The sequence below is a fragment of the Carcharodon carcharias genome, chromosome 12 (assembly GCF_017639515.1).
Source record: "Carcharodon carcharias isolate sCarCar2 chromosome 12, sCarCar2.pri, whole genome shotgun sequence".
Lineage (NCBI taxonomy): Eukaryota > Metazoa > Chordata > Chondrichthyes > Lamniformes > Lamnidae > Carcharodon > Carcharodon carcharias.
This window is the reverse complement of record NC_054478.1, coordinates 36,818,590-36,834,107: the sequence shown is the minus strand read 5'-3', so window position 1 is coordinate 36,834,107 and position 15,518 is coordinate 36,818,590. Positions and strand designations below refer to the sequence as shown.

Sequence of the window (15,518 nt, the reverse complement as noted above, 5' to 3'; positions counted from 1 at the left end):
CTCTACCCCATAGGGCTGTGGAAGCTCAATCATTGAGCCTGTTAAAGGCTGAAAATGATAAATTTCTGGATGCTAATGACATCAAGGGATATGGGAGTAGTGCAGGGAAGTAGCATTGAGGTGGATTTTGAGCCATGATCTAATTGAATAGTCAAGCAGGCTCAGTGGGCCAAATACCTTACTCCTGTTCCTAAAATCCTATGTAAGGGTTCTAAAAAGAGAAAGCTGCAGAGGTAGTGGAGGCACTGCCTGTGGTTTTCCAAAATTCACTAGGCTTTGAAATAGTCCCAGAAGACTGGAAATTAGCAAATATAACCCCACTATTAAAGAAATGAGGGAGAGAGAACATAGGGAACTATAGGCCAGAGGGCCTCAAATTAGTTGCCAGGAAAGTGCTGGAATCTATTATTAGGGAAGTCTTAACAATGCACTTCGAAAAGCATGATATGATTAGAACAAGTCAGCATGGTTTTACTGAAGGTAAATCCCATTTGACAAACTTAGAGTTTTTTTGAAGGTCTAACGAGTCGGACAAATAAAGGAGAATGAATAGATGTACTATACTTAGATTTCCAAAAAGCATTCAATAAGATGCCACACAAAAGATTAATACACTAGAGAAGGTCTCATGGAATTGGAGATACACTCAGGTTAAGTGAGTGGGCAACAAGGTGGTAGATGGAGTACAATGTGGGGAGGTGTGAGGTTATTCAATTTAGTCATAAGAATTGAAAAGCAGAATGTTTTTTTAAACAGCATAAAACTTGTAAATGTTGATGTTCAGAAGGACTTGGGTATACTTGTACAAAGATAATAGGATGTTAGCTTGCAGGTACAGCAATTAGGAAAGCAAATGGCATGTTGGCTTTTATTGCAAGGGGATTACAGTACAAGAAAAAAAGTAGTCTTGCTACAATTGTATGAAGCTTTGTTGCAATCACAGAGATTGTCAGTCGGACACGGAATGTGCCGCATTTGCATGTTCTGGAAGCTACATATATATTACTACACAGGGCCCTATTCTTTGCAGCCAGAAAGATGTAAACACGTTAGAAGCAGTTCAGAGAAGGTTTACTAGTTTAATACCAGGTATGGGCTGTCTTATGGTGGGGCTGTCTGATGAGGAAAGAATGGACAGGTTAGGTTTGTATCCACTGGAATTTAGACGAGTAAGAGGCAACTTAATTGAAACCTTTAAGATCCTGAGAGGCCTTGACAGGGTGGATGTGGAGAGGATGTTTCCTCTTGTGGGAAAATCTAGAACTAGGGGTCACAGTTTAAAAACTAGGGGTCGCTCATTTAAGACAGATGGGGAGAAAATTTTTTCTCAGAGGGTTGTAAATCTTTGGAACTCTCTTCCTCAAAAGGCAGTGGAAGCATAGTCTTTGAATATTTTTAAGGAAAGCTAGATAGAGTCTTAATTAACGAGGGAGTGAAAGGTTATCGGGGGTAGGCAGGAATGTGGGGTTGAGATTACATTCAGATCAGCCATGATCTTATTGAATGGCGGAGCAGACTTGAGGGGGCCGAGTGGCAAACTCCTGCTCCTAATTCACACATACGTTCATATGTATATACATACATTGCACCTGTTTCAGCTAAACCAAATAAATGACAGCAATTCACTGATTCATTCCTCAGGGCAAGGCCTTGAGCAATCAGGGTCAAACTGCCTGGTTTAAATTTCAAACAATACTTGGCAGTTAACTGTTAGTCTTCATCAGTGAGGCATTCTCCATGGCAACGCCACTTGCCAACCAATCAGTAATTTCTTCACACACAGTAAAAATTGATGTTTTCCCCTTTATATTGGTATTTTTGTGAGTGTCCTGATGAGCGCAAGACGAAAAGTTTAGACATGTCCCTTTTTTCGGCAATATTTAAGTTCTGCACTACCAAATGACTATTTGTATACCTGAAGCAGAGGTGCAACGAAGACCAAATTTGGAAATCAAGGAATATGGGAGCAGACAAGAAAGTAGATTTGAAGCCCAAGATCGGCCAAGATTGTATTGAATGGTGGAGCAGACTCCTACTTCTTACGTTCTTGATAACAATACCCAGCTTCACACCATCACATCTCAACTCTTTTGCCGCCTCTGTTTACAGACTATGTGGCAGAGGTACAAATCTGTTTTTTCTTTTGAGCAGGGGGTGATGCAGGCAAATTTGAAGGGAAAGGGCTCAGTGCCAGAGGACAGAGAACTATTCATATTATCAGCTAACAGGAAGGGAAGCTGGATGGCCAGCAGTTTGGTGCAAATAGGGTTGAGGGAGCAGAAGGTTTGTTCCATAGCCAAGCTGAGCTCAGAGAGGGGCACATAGGAGAGAAACTAGAGAAAGATGCTCGCTCAAGGTTATAACCAAATTAATAACAACCTAGTCTACCTCAAGCCAAGCTCCTGATCCCATATCCTCTCCATTAAGACGATCTCTAGAACAAATGTCCATTCCACCTCAGCCCATCTCTGCTGAAATATTTATCCTTGACAGTGATCTGCAGACTCTGATATTCCAAAGCTTTCCTCGCAGCCTCATGTCCTGTACACTACATGAATATCAGCCCATCCAAAACTGTTTCCTACATCTTATCATGTACCACGTCCAACTCATCCATCACCTGTCGTCTCGGGCTTATAAAAGCTCCGAATCCTCTTTAAAAACTCTCATTCCAGCCTGTAAATTCGTTAATGGTTTCACCCATCCCTATTGTGGCTATCTCTTCCAGCCGAACCTTATATTTTAATAAAGGTTCAGTACTTCAGTATTTCAACTGCTGAAATATTTCCTCTTCAGCCTCAAGAGGAGCATATATTTTCCTCCCCTGGTTTTGCATTGATCCATCCAGTGGTTCAATGCAGAAAAAACAATTAAAAGCAAGCAAATTTAAATGTCACTGAAGGCAATGATACTTTCTTACTACAGCCAAAGTGACTATAATTGCTTCACACCAACCCCACCTCCTGAAACTTGACATAGCATTTTGCCTCAACAAGAGTACTGTAATACAGAGCAAGTTACACAAGAAACACATACCATAGTTTTTCCTGCTCCCCGGGGACCAACAATCAGGACAGAATTGCTCTCCCCATAAACCGCTGTTTGTTTTAGAAGATCCATCAAATTTCTGAAAAACAGCAAAGCAACACAGTTAGACCGATTTTTGTTAGGCAAGGGAGTCAAGGAATATGGGGGAAAGACAGGAAAGTCAAGCTGAGACCACAACCAGATCAGCCATGATCTTATTGAATGGTGGAGCAGGCTCAAAGTGCCAAATGGCCTACTCCAATGTTCCTAACACATATCAAATGTATATGCACTAAGAATATGCTGAACAGATAACTGAACCTTGTGGTATACTTGATTTCCTGATCTGTGCGGATGTGCTGCATAATTCCATATTTTCATATGCTGCTAAATGCTTTTCAACATTTGTGTACTTACACAAAACAATAAATGTATGTTTCAAAATAGAAACATTGCTTGAAACCAATTTATCATGAGGCAGAGCCACAGTTTGAACTGATCAAGAATTAGCATTTATAACTGGTAGGTTATGTCTAACTGATCATTTGAATTTACTGTAGGAGGTCACTGGCATGATGGTTAGAAGTACAAACGGATTAAAAATAAAAAATTCTGGAAATATACAGGAATGCATGTTCACAGATCCCTGAAGACGGAAGGGCAGGTAGAGAAGGCAGTAGAAGAAGCATGTGGAATACTTTATTAGCTGGAGGCATAGAATCTAAGAATGAGAAGGTTATACTGGAACTGTATAAAATATTAGTTAGGGCACAGTAGAGTATCATGTGTAGTTCTAGTTACCATAATACAGAAAGGATACAATTGCACTAAAGAGGGTACAGAGAGGATTTACAACAACGCTGCCAGGAATGAAGAATTTGAGGAAAGATCAGATAGCCCGGGTCTACTTCCTTTGTTACAGAGGAGGTTGAGGAGAGATTTAGTTGAGATGTACAAAATTATGAGGGGCAGAGAAAGAATAGATAGGAAGGGCATAGATAGGAAGGGCATATTTCTGTTAGTAGAGAGGTCAATACCCAGCAGGCATGGAGTTAAAGTAGAAATAAAGTAAATATCAGTGGAGGGATTAGAGGGAAATTGAGGACAGGTTTTTCACACATCCACCACCTTAATCATTCACTCTCTCCAGCACCAGCCCACAGTAGCAATAGTACATGCCACCTACAAGGTGCAATGCAGCAACTCACCAAGTTTTCTTCAACTGCACTTTCCAAAAGCCCCAACCTCTACTGCCTATAAGGAAAAGGGCAGTAGATACATGGGACTACGCCACCTGAAAGTTCCTCTCAGAGGCATACACCATCCTGACATGGAAATGTTTTTCTTCACTGTCGCTCAGTCAAGAACCTGGAGCTCCTTACCAAGCAGCAAGACGGGTGTACAGAAACAACATGGACTGAAGTAGTTCGAGGTATTAAACACCACCACCTTTGAGGGTAATTGAGGATGGGCAATAAATGCTAGCTTTGCCAGTGAAGCACTATACGATACTGCTGTTTCAGACAAAAACCACTTACTTGTACTGAGCTTCTACTCCAAACAGTTTACCAGGGAGATGGTGGCAGAATCGTGCTCTTAATATCAAGTGAACCTGTTAATCCAATGAGAAACAAGGAAGATTATGTTGTTAATAACAGGCATTACATAAACTTACATATTTTCTCAAAAGCAAAAACTAATGTTTCATTCATTTACACTCATGTAATTTCATTGCAAGGCGCCAATGTTCATTTTGAAGTAGAAAGCTTCAAAACAAAAGCCTCTCATTATTTGACAGTTAATAAGAATTCCAGGAACAGAGATTTCTAGCTGAAAAAAAGTTATGCCTCTTTTTTGCACCAGCAGTAAAAGGTTCGACAAAGGGAAAAATTGGGGTGAGGATGGGGGTGGGGTGGGAAACAAGGACAGAAATGAGGCCAAGGAGCACTTGGAATTTCAAGATTTAAGAACAGTCTTGCCAAGCATTTTATGTTAGGTTCAGTTAGCGTTCAAGAAACTTTTCAACTTGAGTTGCAAAAAGGATGGCGATCAATGTAACTAATCCAGTAACTTGTTTCTTGCAAATTTCGGGGTATTTAGAAGCAACACTATTAACTTTGCCACTACAGTAAATTGCAGATCCACGGACAGTCAAATTTATAGCAAAATTCAAAAAAAGTAAGAAAGCAGAAGGGAGGGGAAAAATAAACACTATGAAGAAATTGTTGGGAATAGACCAAAAAATAAACCAATACATACAGAAGAGGAAGAAGCAGAAATCACGTGGAAACCCATGCAAGGAAAAGTATCAACAGGGAAGAGTTGTCACGTATGCAAAAGACACTTGGGTCTGGATTTTTGCTCCCGAGTTGCAATTTCCTGGCTTGCCACGACTTAGTCACTAATTACAAACCACCAATGGTGAATCCAAATGTATAATAATTACTAGTGCTATTTTTCAAAATCAGTTCAAAGTTAACATAGATTTCAAAATAGTAATAAGCCAGATCAGTTAAAACTAATTTACTTTATATATTTTTTAAAATAAAAATTACGTTCCAAAATAATCAATAATAGGTAGAAGGTCTGGATCAAGGACTTTTCAGCTTTCTTTACTAGACCAAGATGGTCAAAGGTTTCGCTCAGGAGAAAAGCTATAATGTATAAAAGTTTTGTTACAGCTATGCAAAGCGAGAATATTGTGTACAGTTCTGAGCACTGTACCTTAAAGGATATACTAGCCTTGAAATGAGTGCAAAGATTCACCAGAATGTTACCAGGACTCCAAGGATTAAATTGTGAAGAGAGAGATTAAATAAACCAGGCTTGCATTCCCTGGAATATACAAAAGGGGTGATTTGAATTGAGGCTATGATTTTGAAAGGGTTTGATAACATAGATATAGAGAGAAACCTTCCCATTAGTGGGAGAGTCTAGGACACGAGGACATAAACTCAAAAATTAGAGACAGCCCACTTAGGTTATTAGGAACCGAAGGGTGATTGGAGTGTGGAACGCTTTCTCATAAAACCAACTAATTGACACCAATGCATTTTTGCTAACCAAGGCTACTGAGGGATATGGTACCAAAGTAAATGAATGGAATTAGGATAGGGATCAGCTATGATCTCACTGAATAGCACAAAAGGCTTGAGGATCTGAATGGCCTACTCTTGTTCTTACATTTCCAACGGCTTCAAGGGTTGACCAAGAATTACTTCAGGCAACTTAACTTCACAATGAGAATGGATTCACAGCACAAAACTGTAAATCTGGCCAACTGACACCGACACTCTGGAGCCACAAGGGGACATCAGTTAAGCAGTGGGCGAAAACTTGGTCGATGGAGTTTCATGTAGGAAAGTGGGAGGTCACGCACTTTGGCAGGAAGAATCAAAAGGCAGATTGTTATTTAAATGGAGGCTCTCCAAAAAATTACAGCACAGGGGGATCTGGGTGTTCTTGTGCATGAAACAAAGTTAACATGCAGGTGCAGCAAGTAATTGAGGCGGCAAATGAATTTTGTCCTGTATTGCTAATGGGTTGGAGTTTAAAAATAGGGAAGTCTTGTTACAACTGTACAAGGTGTTGGTGAGGCCACACCTGGAGTATTGTTTCTAGTTTTGGTCCCTGAATTTAAGAAAGGATATACTGGCATTGGAGGCAGTTCAAAAGAGATTCAGTAGGCTGATTTCTGGGATCAAGAGGTTGACTTATCAAGAACGGCTAAACAGGTTAGGCCTTTATTCATTAGAGTTTACAAGCATGAGGGGTGATTTTATTGAAACGTACAAGATTTTGAGGGGACTTGACAGGGTTGATGTTAAGATGTTGCCACTAGTGGGGGAAATCTCAAACTAGGGGACATAGTTACAGAATAAGGGGACGCTCATTTAAACCAGATGCAAAGGGATTTCTTCTCTCAAAGGGTAGTGAATGTCTGGAATTCTCTATCCGAGAGTTGTGAAGGCTAGATCACTGAAAGTACCTAAAGAGGAGGTACATAGATTTTTGAAATATCAGTGAGTTGAGGGATATGAGGAGCTGAAGCCTGGGGCAGATTGAATGGCAGGACAGGCTTGAAGGGCTGAATGGCCTACTCCTGCTCCGATTTATGTTCTTATAGATACAAAAGCCTCTGTGTAATTTCCATGTTTTCTGCCCAGCAAACACAAATGTGTAACAAGTACTGTTGCAATGTTCACATTTTGTAGCTAGCCACAAGTGTGGCTTACACATCGACAAACTCAAGTATCAAAGTAGTATTGATATATTAATGGTCAATGTCACATTTAATATGGTACTGTATATCGTTCATGCAGCTACCATATTTGCAGGAGCAATCTACAGTCTCGCTGCCGAAGTGTGAACTGAACTGATAGTTGGGAACAGGTTTCTTATGTTGAGCGAATCTGCTCAAGGGTTTCCATGCACTGGTCATGAGTAGAGTGAACCCTGTTGCTACTGCCATTTGAAGTTTGAGTTATAATCACAGAATCTTGAGCCTGTGCTGGCTTTTTGGAAGATCTGTCCAGTTTCATCCTACACCAACTTTTCCCATAAGTCTGCAAATTAGTTCTCCTCAAGTACTTGTCTGATTGCCTTCTTAAAAAAATTCCAGTGGAATCTTATTCCACCACCCTTTCGGATCATAGTTGTTCAGATCTGAACAACTGTTGTGGTGTGAAGAAATTTCTCCCCTCATTTCCTCTTTTTTTACAATTATTTTAAATGAATGATCTCTGATTACCAACCCATTTCCCAGAGGAAACAGTTTCTCCCTATTTGCTCCATCAAAACTCCTCAAATTTAACTCTCTTTTTGGTCTCCCTTAATCTTCCCTTTTGAGGAAAAACCCAGCCACTCGAGTCTCTCCACATATAAAAAAAAAAAATCTCCACAGCTAGTCATTAGGAAGGCAAATAGAATGTTGTCATTTATTGTAAGGGGAATGGAACATCAAAGTAAGGATTGTTCCAAAGAAGTCATATCGGAGTTGAAATGTCAACTCTTTTTCTCTTCACAGATCCTGCCAGACCTGCTGAGATTTTCCCACCATTTTCTCTTTTTATTTCAGGTTTCCAGCATCTGCAGCATTTTGATTTTATAAAAGTAGGGATGTTTTGCTATAGTTGTACGGGGTGTTGGTGAGGCCTCATCTGGAGCACTGTGTACAGTTTTGGTCCCCTTATTTAAGGAAGGATATAAATGCACTAGAAGCAGTTCAGAGAAGGTTCATATGACTGATACCTGGAGTGAGGGATGTTTGGATGGGGGTGAGGAGGTGGTTATCTTGTGAGGAAAAGTTAGATCTGTATCCATTGGAGTTTAGAAAAATGAGAGGTGATCTTATTGAAACAAGTAGGATTCTGAGGCGACCTGACAAGGTGGATGCTGAAAGGATGTTTCCCTTGTAGGAGAGACTAGAACTAGGGAACACAGTTTAAACATAAAGGATTGGCCATTTAAGACTGAGGTAAGGAGAAACTTTTTCTCCAAGAGGGTTATGAGTCTTTAGAACTCTCTTCCCCAACGTGTGGTGGAGGCAATGTCATTGAATATTTTTAAGACTGAGTTAGGTAGTTTTTTTTAAACTGATAGAGTCAAAGGGTACACAGAACATAGAAACCATAGAAAAATTGAGCAGCAGTAGACCACTCAGCCCATTAAGCATGCTCCATCATTTATACAGATCATAGCTGATCATGTACCTCTACCGTTTTTCCCCCACTACCCCTATATCCATTGATGTCATTAGCATGCAGAAATCTATTCATTTCTATCTTGGAGGTGCTTAATGATTGAGCTTCCACAGCCCTCTGGGGTAGAAAATTCCAAAGATTCACCACCCTCAGTGAAGAAATTCCTCCTTATCACAGTCTTAAATGGCCTGCCCCTTATTCTAAGATTGTGTCCCGTGGTTTTAGACTCACCAGCCAGGGGAAACATCCTATCCACATCTACCCTGTAAAAAATTTATATGAGATCACCTCTTATTCTTCAAAACCCTAGAGAATGCAGGCAGTTCCTTCAATCTCTCCTCATAGGAGGGTCGCGCTATCCCAGGGATTCATCTGGAGAACCTCCGTTGCACTCCCTCTGTGACAAGGACACCCTTCCTTAGATACAGAGACCAAAACTATACACAATACTCCAAGTGTGGTCTCACTAATTCTCCACAATTGCAGCAAGTAGAGTACACAGGAAATTAGAGCTGAGGCCATAATCAGGTCAGCCATAACTTACTGAATGGCGGAGCAGGCTGAATGGCTTGCTCCTAATTCATATGTTCATACTTCCCCCTCGTAAACTCCTCTGCACCCTCCCCAAAGCTTTAACATTCTTCCTAAAGTATCACATCCAGATTGTATATCATAGTTCAGCTGAAGCCTAAGCAAATATTTGTAAAGGCTTGCAATGATTTCTTGTTGTTGTACTCAATGCCCCTATTTACAAAGGCCGTACATTTAGTATCACATAAGTACCCCATTAGTTCTCTTAACTAACATGTGAATATACACACACAGGTCCCCACTCAGCACTTCCGTCAAAATAGTACTATTTACATTATATTGTCTTGCTTTGTTTTTTTCATTCATAGTGCATTACTCCACACCTGACAGCATCAAACTGCCATGTGTCTACCAATGTCCTCCTGAATTCCACTAGTATCGTGCTCACCACTTACATTGCCAAGTTTTATATCATCTGCAAACTTCAAAATTGTAATTCTTACCCCCAAGTCCAGGTAAATTACATACAAAAAAGAAATGTTCCCAATGTTTCCCCCAATAGGCCCCACTGCGTTCTTCTTTCCAGAAGGAAAAAAATCTGTCCATCGCTACATGTCACCACCAATCCCTTAGCCAATTCTGTATTTAAGTTACGACTACCCCTTCAATACCATGTGCTTATATTTGAGTAAGTTTGTCATGAGTTACTGTTACACAAGTATTGTAATTTGCATAATATTTTCCTAGCTTGTTGTAAATTAGGTTTATGGGTGTGAGTATAGATGGTTCTGTGTGCGCAATTGAATTACAATTGGAGTCAGGTAGACTGCAAACTTGAAATTATAAAGAAGCTAGGTGTAGAAATGTGTTGAAATGCTGATGAGTAAACATAGATACTGGCTTAGCATGTAAGGCGTGAAAGAAATTTACATTTTTAGATAAGTTTAAGGATTGTTTGGATTTCAAAAGGGATGTTAGTCTGTTTACAATAGACAAGCAAGGCTAAGGAGTGAGTTTATTTTTTCCCAAAAGGTTACTGACAATATCAGCAACATGAACTTTTTTGGAACTGTATTTTCCCATAAAATAAAAAATGTATGGAACAATGGAATTTACTTATTAAAGAGAGAGAAACATATATAAAAGGAAAACGAAAGGCTGTATTGGGGGCCATGTAAGATCCAACAGGAGCGTGTGAAACAGCCTTGAAGAAGCCTCTAGCCATTTGTGCATAGGTCTGTTGTGTCCAGTAACTGAAGTTGGGGAAAGCCATTTAGAATTCCACTGTCAAGTGGGTACCATGTTAGCTTGCTTTTTAAAAAAATCTAAAATTTACTTTGGACTGTTGCCTTAAGAGAGGGTGTGTAACTGGGAACAAAAACAGAATTACCTGGAAAAACTCAGCACGTCTGGCAGCATCGGCGGAGAGGAGCAAAGTTGACGTTTCGAGTCCTCATGACCCATCAACAGAACTGAGTAAAATTAGGAGAGGTGGGTTGGGGGGGGGGGGGGGGGGGGGGGGGGGGGGGGGGGGGTGTTGTAGAGACAAACAAGCAGTGATAGGAGTAGATAATCAAAAGATGTCACAGACAACAGTACAAAGAGGTGTTGAAAGTGGTGATATTATCTAAAAGAATGTGCTAATTAAGAATGGATGGCAGGACACAAGATAGGTACAGCTCTAGTGGGGGTGGGTTGGAATAGTACTAACAGGGCCTAAGAGGTATAGATTTAAAAACAATGGAAATAGGTGGGAAAAGAAAAATCTATATAAATTATTGGGAAAAAAAAGAAAGGGGGAAGAAACGGAAAGGGGATGGGGATGGAGGAAGGAGTTCAAGATCTAAAGTTGTTGAATTCAATATTTAGTCTGGAAGGCTGTAAAGTGCCTAGTCAGAAAATGAGGTGCTGTTCCTCCAGTTTGCGTTGAGCTTCACTGGAACAATGCAGCAAGCCAAGGACAGACATGTGGGCAAGAGAGCAGGGTGGAGTGTTAAAATGGCAAGCTACAGAGAGGTTTGGGTCTTTCTTGCGGACAGACCGCAGATGTTCTGCAAAGCGGTCGCCCAGTTTGCGTTTGGTCTCTCCAATGTAGAGGAGACCACATTGGGAGGAACGAATACAGTAGACTAAGTTGGGGGAAATGCAAGTGAAATGCTGCTTCACTTGAAAGGAGTGTTTGGGCCCTTGGACGGTGAGGAGAGAGGAAGTGAAGGGGCAGGTGTTGCATCTTTTGCATATGCATCGGGAGGTGCCGTAGGTGGGGTTTGAGGAGTACAGGGTGATGGAGGAGTGGACCAGGGTGTCCCGTAGGGAACGATCCCTACGGAATGCCGCCCTGGGGGTGAAGGGAAGATGTGTTTGGTGGTGGCATCATGCTGGAGTTGGCGGAAATGGTGGAGGATGATCCTTTGAATGCAGAGGCTGGTGGGGTGATAAGTGAGGACAAGGGGGAGCCTATCATGTTTCTGGGAGGGAGGAGAAGGCCTGAGGGCGGATGCGCAGGAGATGCGCTGTGTGTAACTGGGAGTCAGATTAATTAGGAATTTTAGGATTTGTTATAATATTAAGTAATTGTAGTCTTATGTATGTACTTGAAATCTTTTCCTTTGTTATAAATATTTTACTTTAATTTTTAAAACCTCCAAAGGTCTTGGTGAACTCATGACTTCTGAATTCAATGCACACATCTTCTCATAAAAAATACAAATTGCAAAACCGCTATGATAGCATGGCCAGGTTTCCCTTGTGGATTTGATCTGCCTGGCACATATCTGCCACATGATAACAGTACTTTATCAAATGCCTTTCTAAAAGCTATTATTCACATGACCTACAGCAACACTTTTCTTCATCAACCCTCTATTACTTGAATTAACTCAATCACGAGACATGATTTGCAATGAACAAGTCCATGCTGGCTGTCTCTTATTAATCCATGCTTCAAGTGAGAATGTCTCTTGCTCAATGATCTCTGATAGTTTTTCCACGATAATGACTACAGGCCAATCAGTTTATGTTTATCACACTCTGCTTTTTGACCAGCTACTTATTTTTGTTTTAAGCTCAACTCACACAGGCATTTATTCTTAAAAAAAAAAAACACCACTGCAGCCAATCCAATGCCATGTCTCCTCTTTGGCAGTAGGGAAATAATACATCTTGAATATTTTCATAACGCCTTTATAATACTTCCTTTTCCACCTATCACATGACCATTTGCCATTCTTCACACTCACAGGAGAACATGTGCTTCAGAACCTCTCTCTCTCTCTGTCTCTCTCCAGCATCACTAACTAATGCTGTTCATTGATGCCAACTATACTAACATATAACATGATCTCTATAGTGACGATTTCCTCTTGCCATTTAATGCTTAGTATCAGTTGTAGAATGTTTCTCCTGTTGGCAAACATCTATCTGCTGATCTTCTATTGCTCAAGCTCATAAGAATATACATCCCATGGTAACACTGTGGAATTTCAACCTTTTCTGCTAGGACAGTGCAGGATCGGGAAAAGAACATAATACAAATGGAAAATGCAGTACTTACTTGGATGAGTTTCCTTCAATCAAGATCAATCAAAACATCGCAAGATTAATCTATTTGTTTTCAATGAACTGGCTGCTTTCTCCAAATCAAACCATCAGGCAGATGCTTGGTTCAGCTAACACTCACGCTGAGTCAAAAGATCACGGCCTCAAGACCAACTCCAAAATTTTACATTATCCCGGTTGAAATTCTGAAAGTGTTATATTGTCGGAAGTGCCATCTGGTGCTGAACCATTACACGAAGCCCCTATCTGCTATCTCAGGTAAACATAAAAGATCCCACAGCACTATGCGAATAAGAGCCGGCAAGTTAATCCAGAGTCTTAATCAACGTGTATCCTTCAACCAACACCACCCATATTCAATGTGCAAGCCAGCTACCACATTTGATTACGTAACAATTACTCACAGGGCATGAGAGATGCAATCTAAATGAAGATCCTTCCTTTAAACATTCTCTTGCAGTGTAATGTTATTATTATATCACATTAGAGGTTCGCAATGTATTTGTTTGGGGGTGGGATAATTCTTAACCACAACTTTCAGAACAGGACCATGTCCTTATGGTAACACAAAGACAACTAGAAAAAGATAACAGCAATAATAAAGAAAAAAAGGTGCTCACCTGATTGTAAGAATTCAGTATCAAATTAATGATCATATAATTTAAATGCAAATACAAACCTTAGCAATGCATTCACTCAGAGAAAAGCTGTTGTCCTTAGATTTTCTTTTGCTCATGATTAAAAAATTTCATAAACTGTAAAGAAAAAAGTTAAAAAGAATCAACATGATCAACTCAGTTCAAATGCTTCACATTGACGAGAGTGGTGGTAATTCTATTGGGATTGTAGTTAATTTTTAAGAAGATTCACTTTATGGAAATGATACCAATTGCACTGCAAGATGTCAAGTTTTAAGACTTTTACTGTAGCAAAAATCAAAAGCAACTTCAACTAATCAACATCTAGTAAGCAACTATTAAACTAAACTACAGAAAAGTTATTCCCTCTTCAACATGACCGAAAACCCCATGCCACAGTTATACTTCATTGCCTCCGCAGAATTGCAGTTTTTACAGGAACTAATCCGACGTCACTCTCAGCTTCCAACAGGTTCACTTCACCGAGTCATAACATTGAGTGACAATCAGAAGGCTCTTTTTAGTTTCCGGAGAAGTCCAGCATCAAATACTAGCAGTAAAGCCCATTCTGGCAATTATTTCACCCTCTGACCATGCCAGGGCAAATCTTCAGATTCAAGGAACCAGTTAGACCACACCTGGAATGCTATGAACAGTTTTCGTCCCCTTATCTAAGGAAAGCTATGCTAGCATTGGAGGCAGTTCAGAGAAGGTTCACTAGGTTGATTCCAGATATGGAGGGATTTTCTTATGAGGAGAGGGTGACCCTGTACTCGCTGGAGTTTAGAAGAATGAGAGGCAACCTTATTGAAACACGTAAGATCCTTAAGGGACTTGACAGGGTAGATGCTGAGAGGTTGTTTCCCCTTGTGGGTGAGTCTGGGATCAGAGAGCATAATCTCACCCATTTCAGACAGAGATGAGGAGGAGTTTCTTCTCTCAGAGGATTGTTAATCTGTGGAATTCTTTACCACAGAGGGCTGTAGAGGCTAGATGGTTAAGTGTATTTAAGGCTGAGATAGACAGATTTTTAATCAGTAAGGGAATCAAGGGTTATGGGGGAAAGAGTCAGAGGTCTACAACACAGAAAAAGGCCTTCAGCCCATCGAGTCTGCGCTGGTCAAACAAGAACCTAACTATTCTAATCCCGTTTTCCAGCACTAGGCCCATAGCCTTGTATGCTATGGCATTGCAAGTGCACATCCAAATACTTCTTAAATGTTATGAGGATTTCTGCCTCTACCACCCTTTCAGGCAGTGAGTTCCAGATTCCCACCACCCTCTGGGTGAATTCTTCCTCACATCCCCTCACCTTAAATCTATGCCCCCTGGTTATTGATCCCTCCACTTAGAAGAAAGGTTCCTTCCTCTCGACCCTATCTATGCCTCTCATAATTTTGCACACCTCAATCATGTCCCCCTCAATCTCCTCTGTTCCAAGGAAAATAACCCCACTCTATCCAATCTCTCCTCATAACTAAAACTTTCCAGCCCAGGCAACATTCTGGTAAATCTCCTCTGCACTCTCTCTAGTACAATCACACCCTTCCTATAATGTGGATTCCAGAACTGCACACAATACTCTAGCTGTGGCTGAACCAGTGTTTTATACAGTTCCAGCATAACCTCCCTGCTCTGATATTCTATGCCTCGGCTAATAAAGACAAGTATCCCATATACCTTCTTAACCACCTTATCTACCTGTCCCTCTACCTTAAGGGACCGGTGGACATGCACACCAAGGTCCCTCCAATCCTCGGTACTTCCCAGGGTCCTACCATTTGTCGTGTATTCCCGTGCCTGGTTTGTCTTGCCCAAATGCATCACCTCACACTTATCCAGATTAAATTCCATTTGCCACTGATCAGCCCATCTATTTCCTCCTGTATTCTAAGGCTATCCTCCTCACTATTTACCACTCCACCAATTTTCGTATCATCCACGAACTTACTGATCAACCCTCCTATATTCAAGTCTAAATCATTTATATATACCACAAACAGCAAGCAACCAATCCCTGTGGAACCCCAATGGACATAGGCATCCGTTCACAAAAACACCC

The 15,518-nt window shown here is 40.7% G+C and overlaps 1 protein-coding gene across 5 annotated transcripts in view; it reads right to left on the bottom strand.

Annotated features, from left to right (window-relative positions):
• The window catches only part of orc4 (origin recognition complex, subunit 4), an 80,064-nt gene that overhangs the window by 61,577 nt on the left and 2,969 nt on the right, over positions 1 to 15,518 (bottom strand). For 3 of the 5 annotated variants that reach the window (XM_041201630.1, XM_041201632.1, XM_041201631.1), the window contains exons 2-4: positions 13,498 to 13,573; positions 4,566 to 4,639; positions 3,037 to 3,127 (exon numbers count right to left, since the gene is read on the bottom strand). In XM_041201630.1, the coding sequence (XP_041057564.1) occupies positions 3,037 to 3,127; positions 4,566 to 4,639; positions 13,498 to 13,554 (222 nt within the window). In that variant the 5' untranslated portion in view covers positions 13,555 to 13,573. Of the gene's footprint in view, positions 1 to 3,036; positions 3,128 to 4,565; positions 4,640 to 13,497; positions 13,574 to 15,518 lie in introns of those variants that run through there. The other 2 variants (XM_041201633.1, XM_041201635.1) reach the window with 2 other exon arrangements.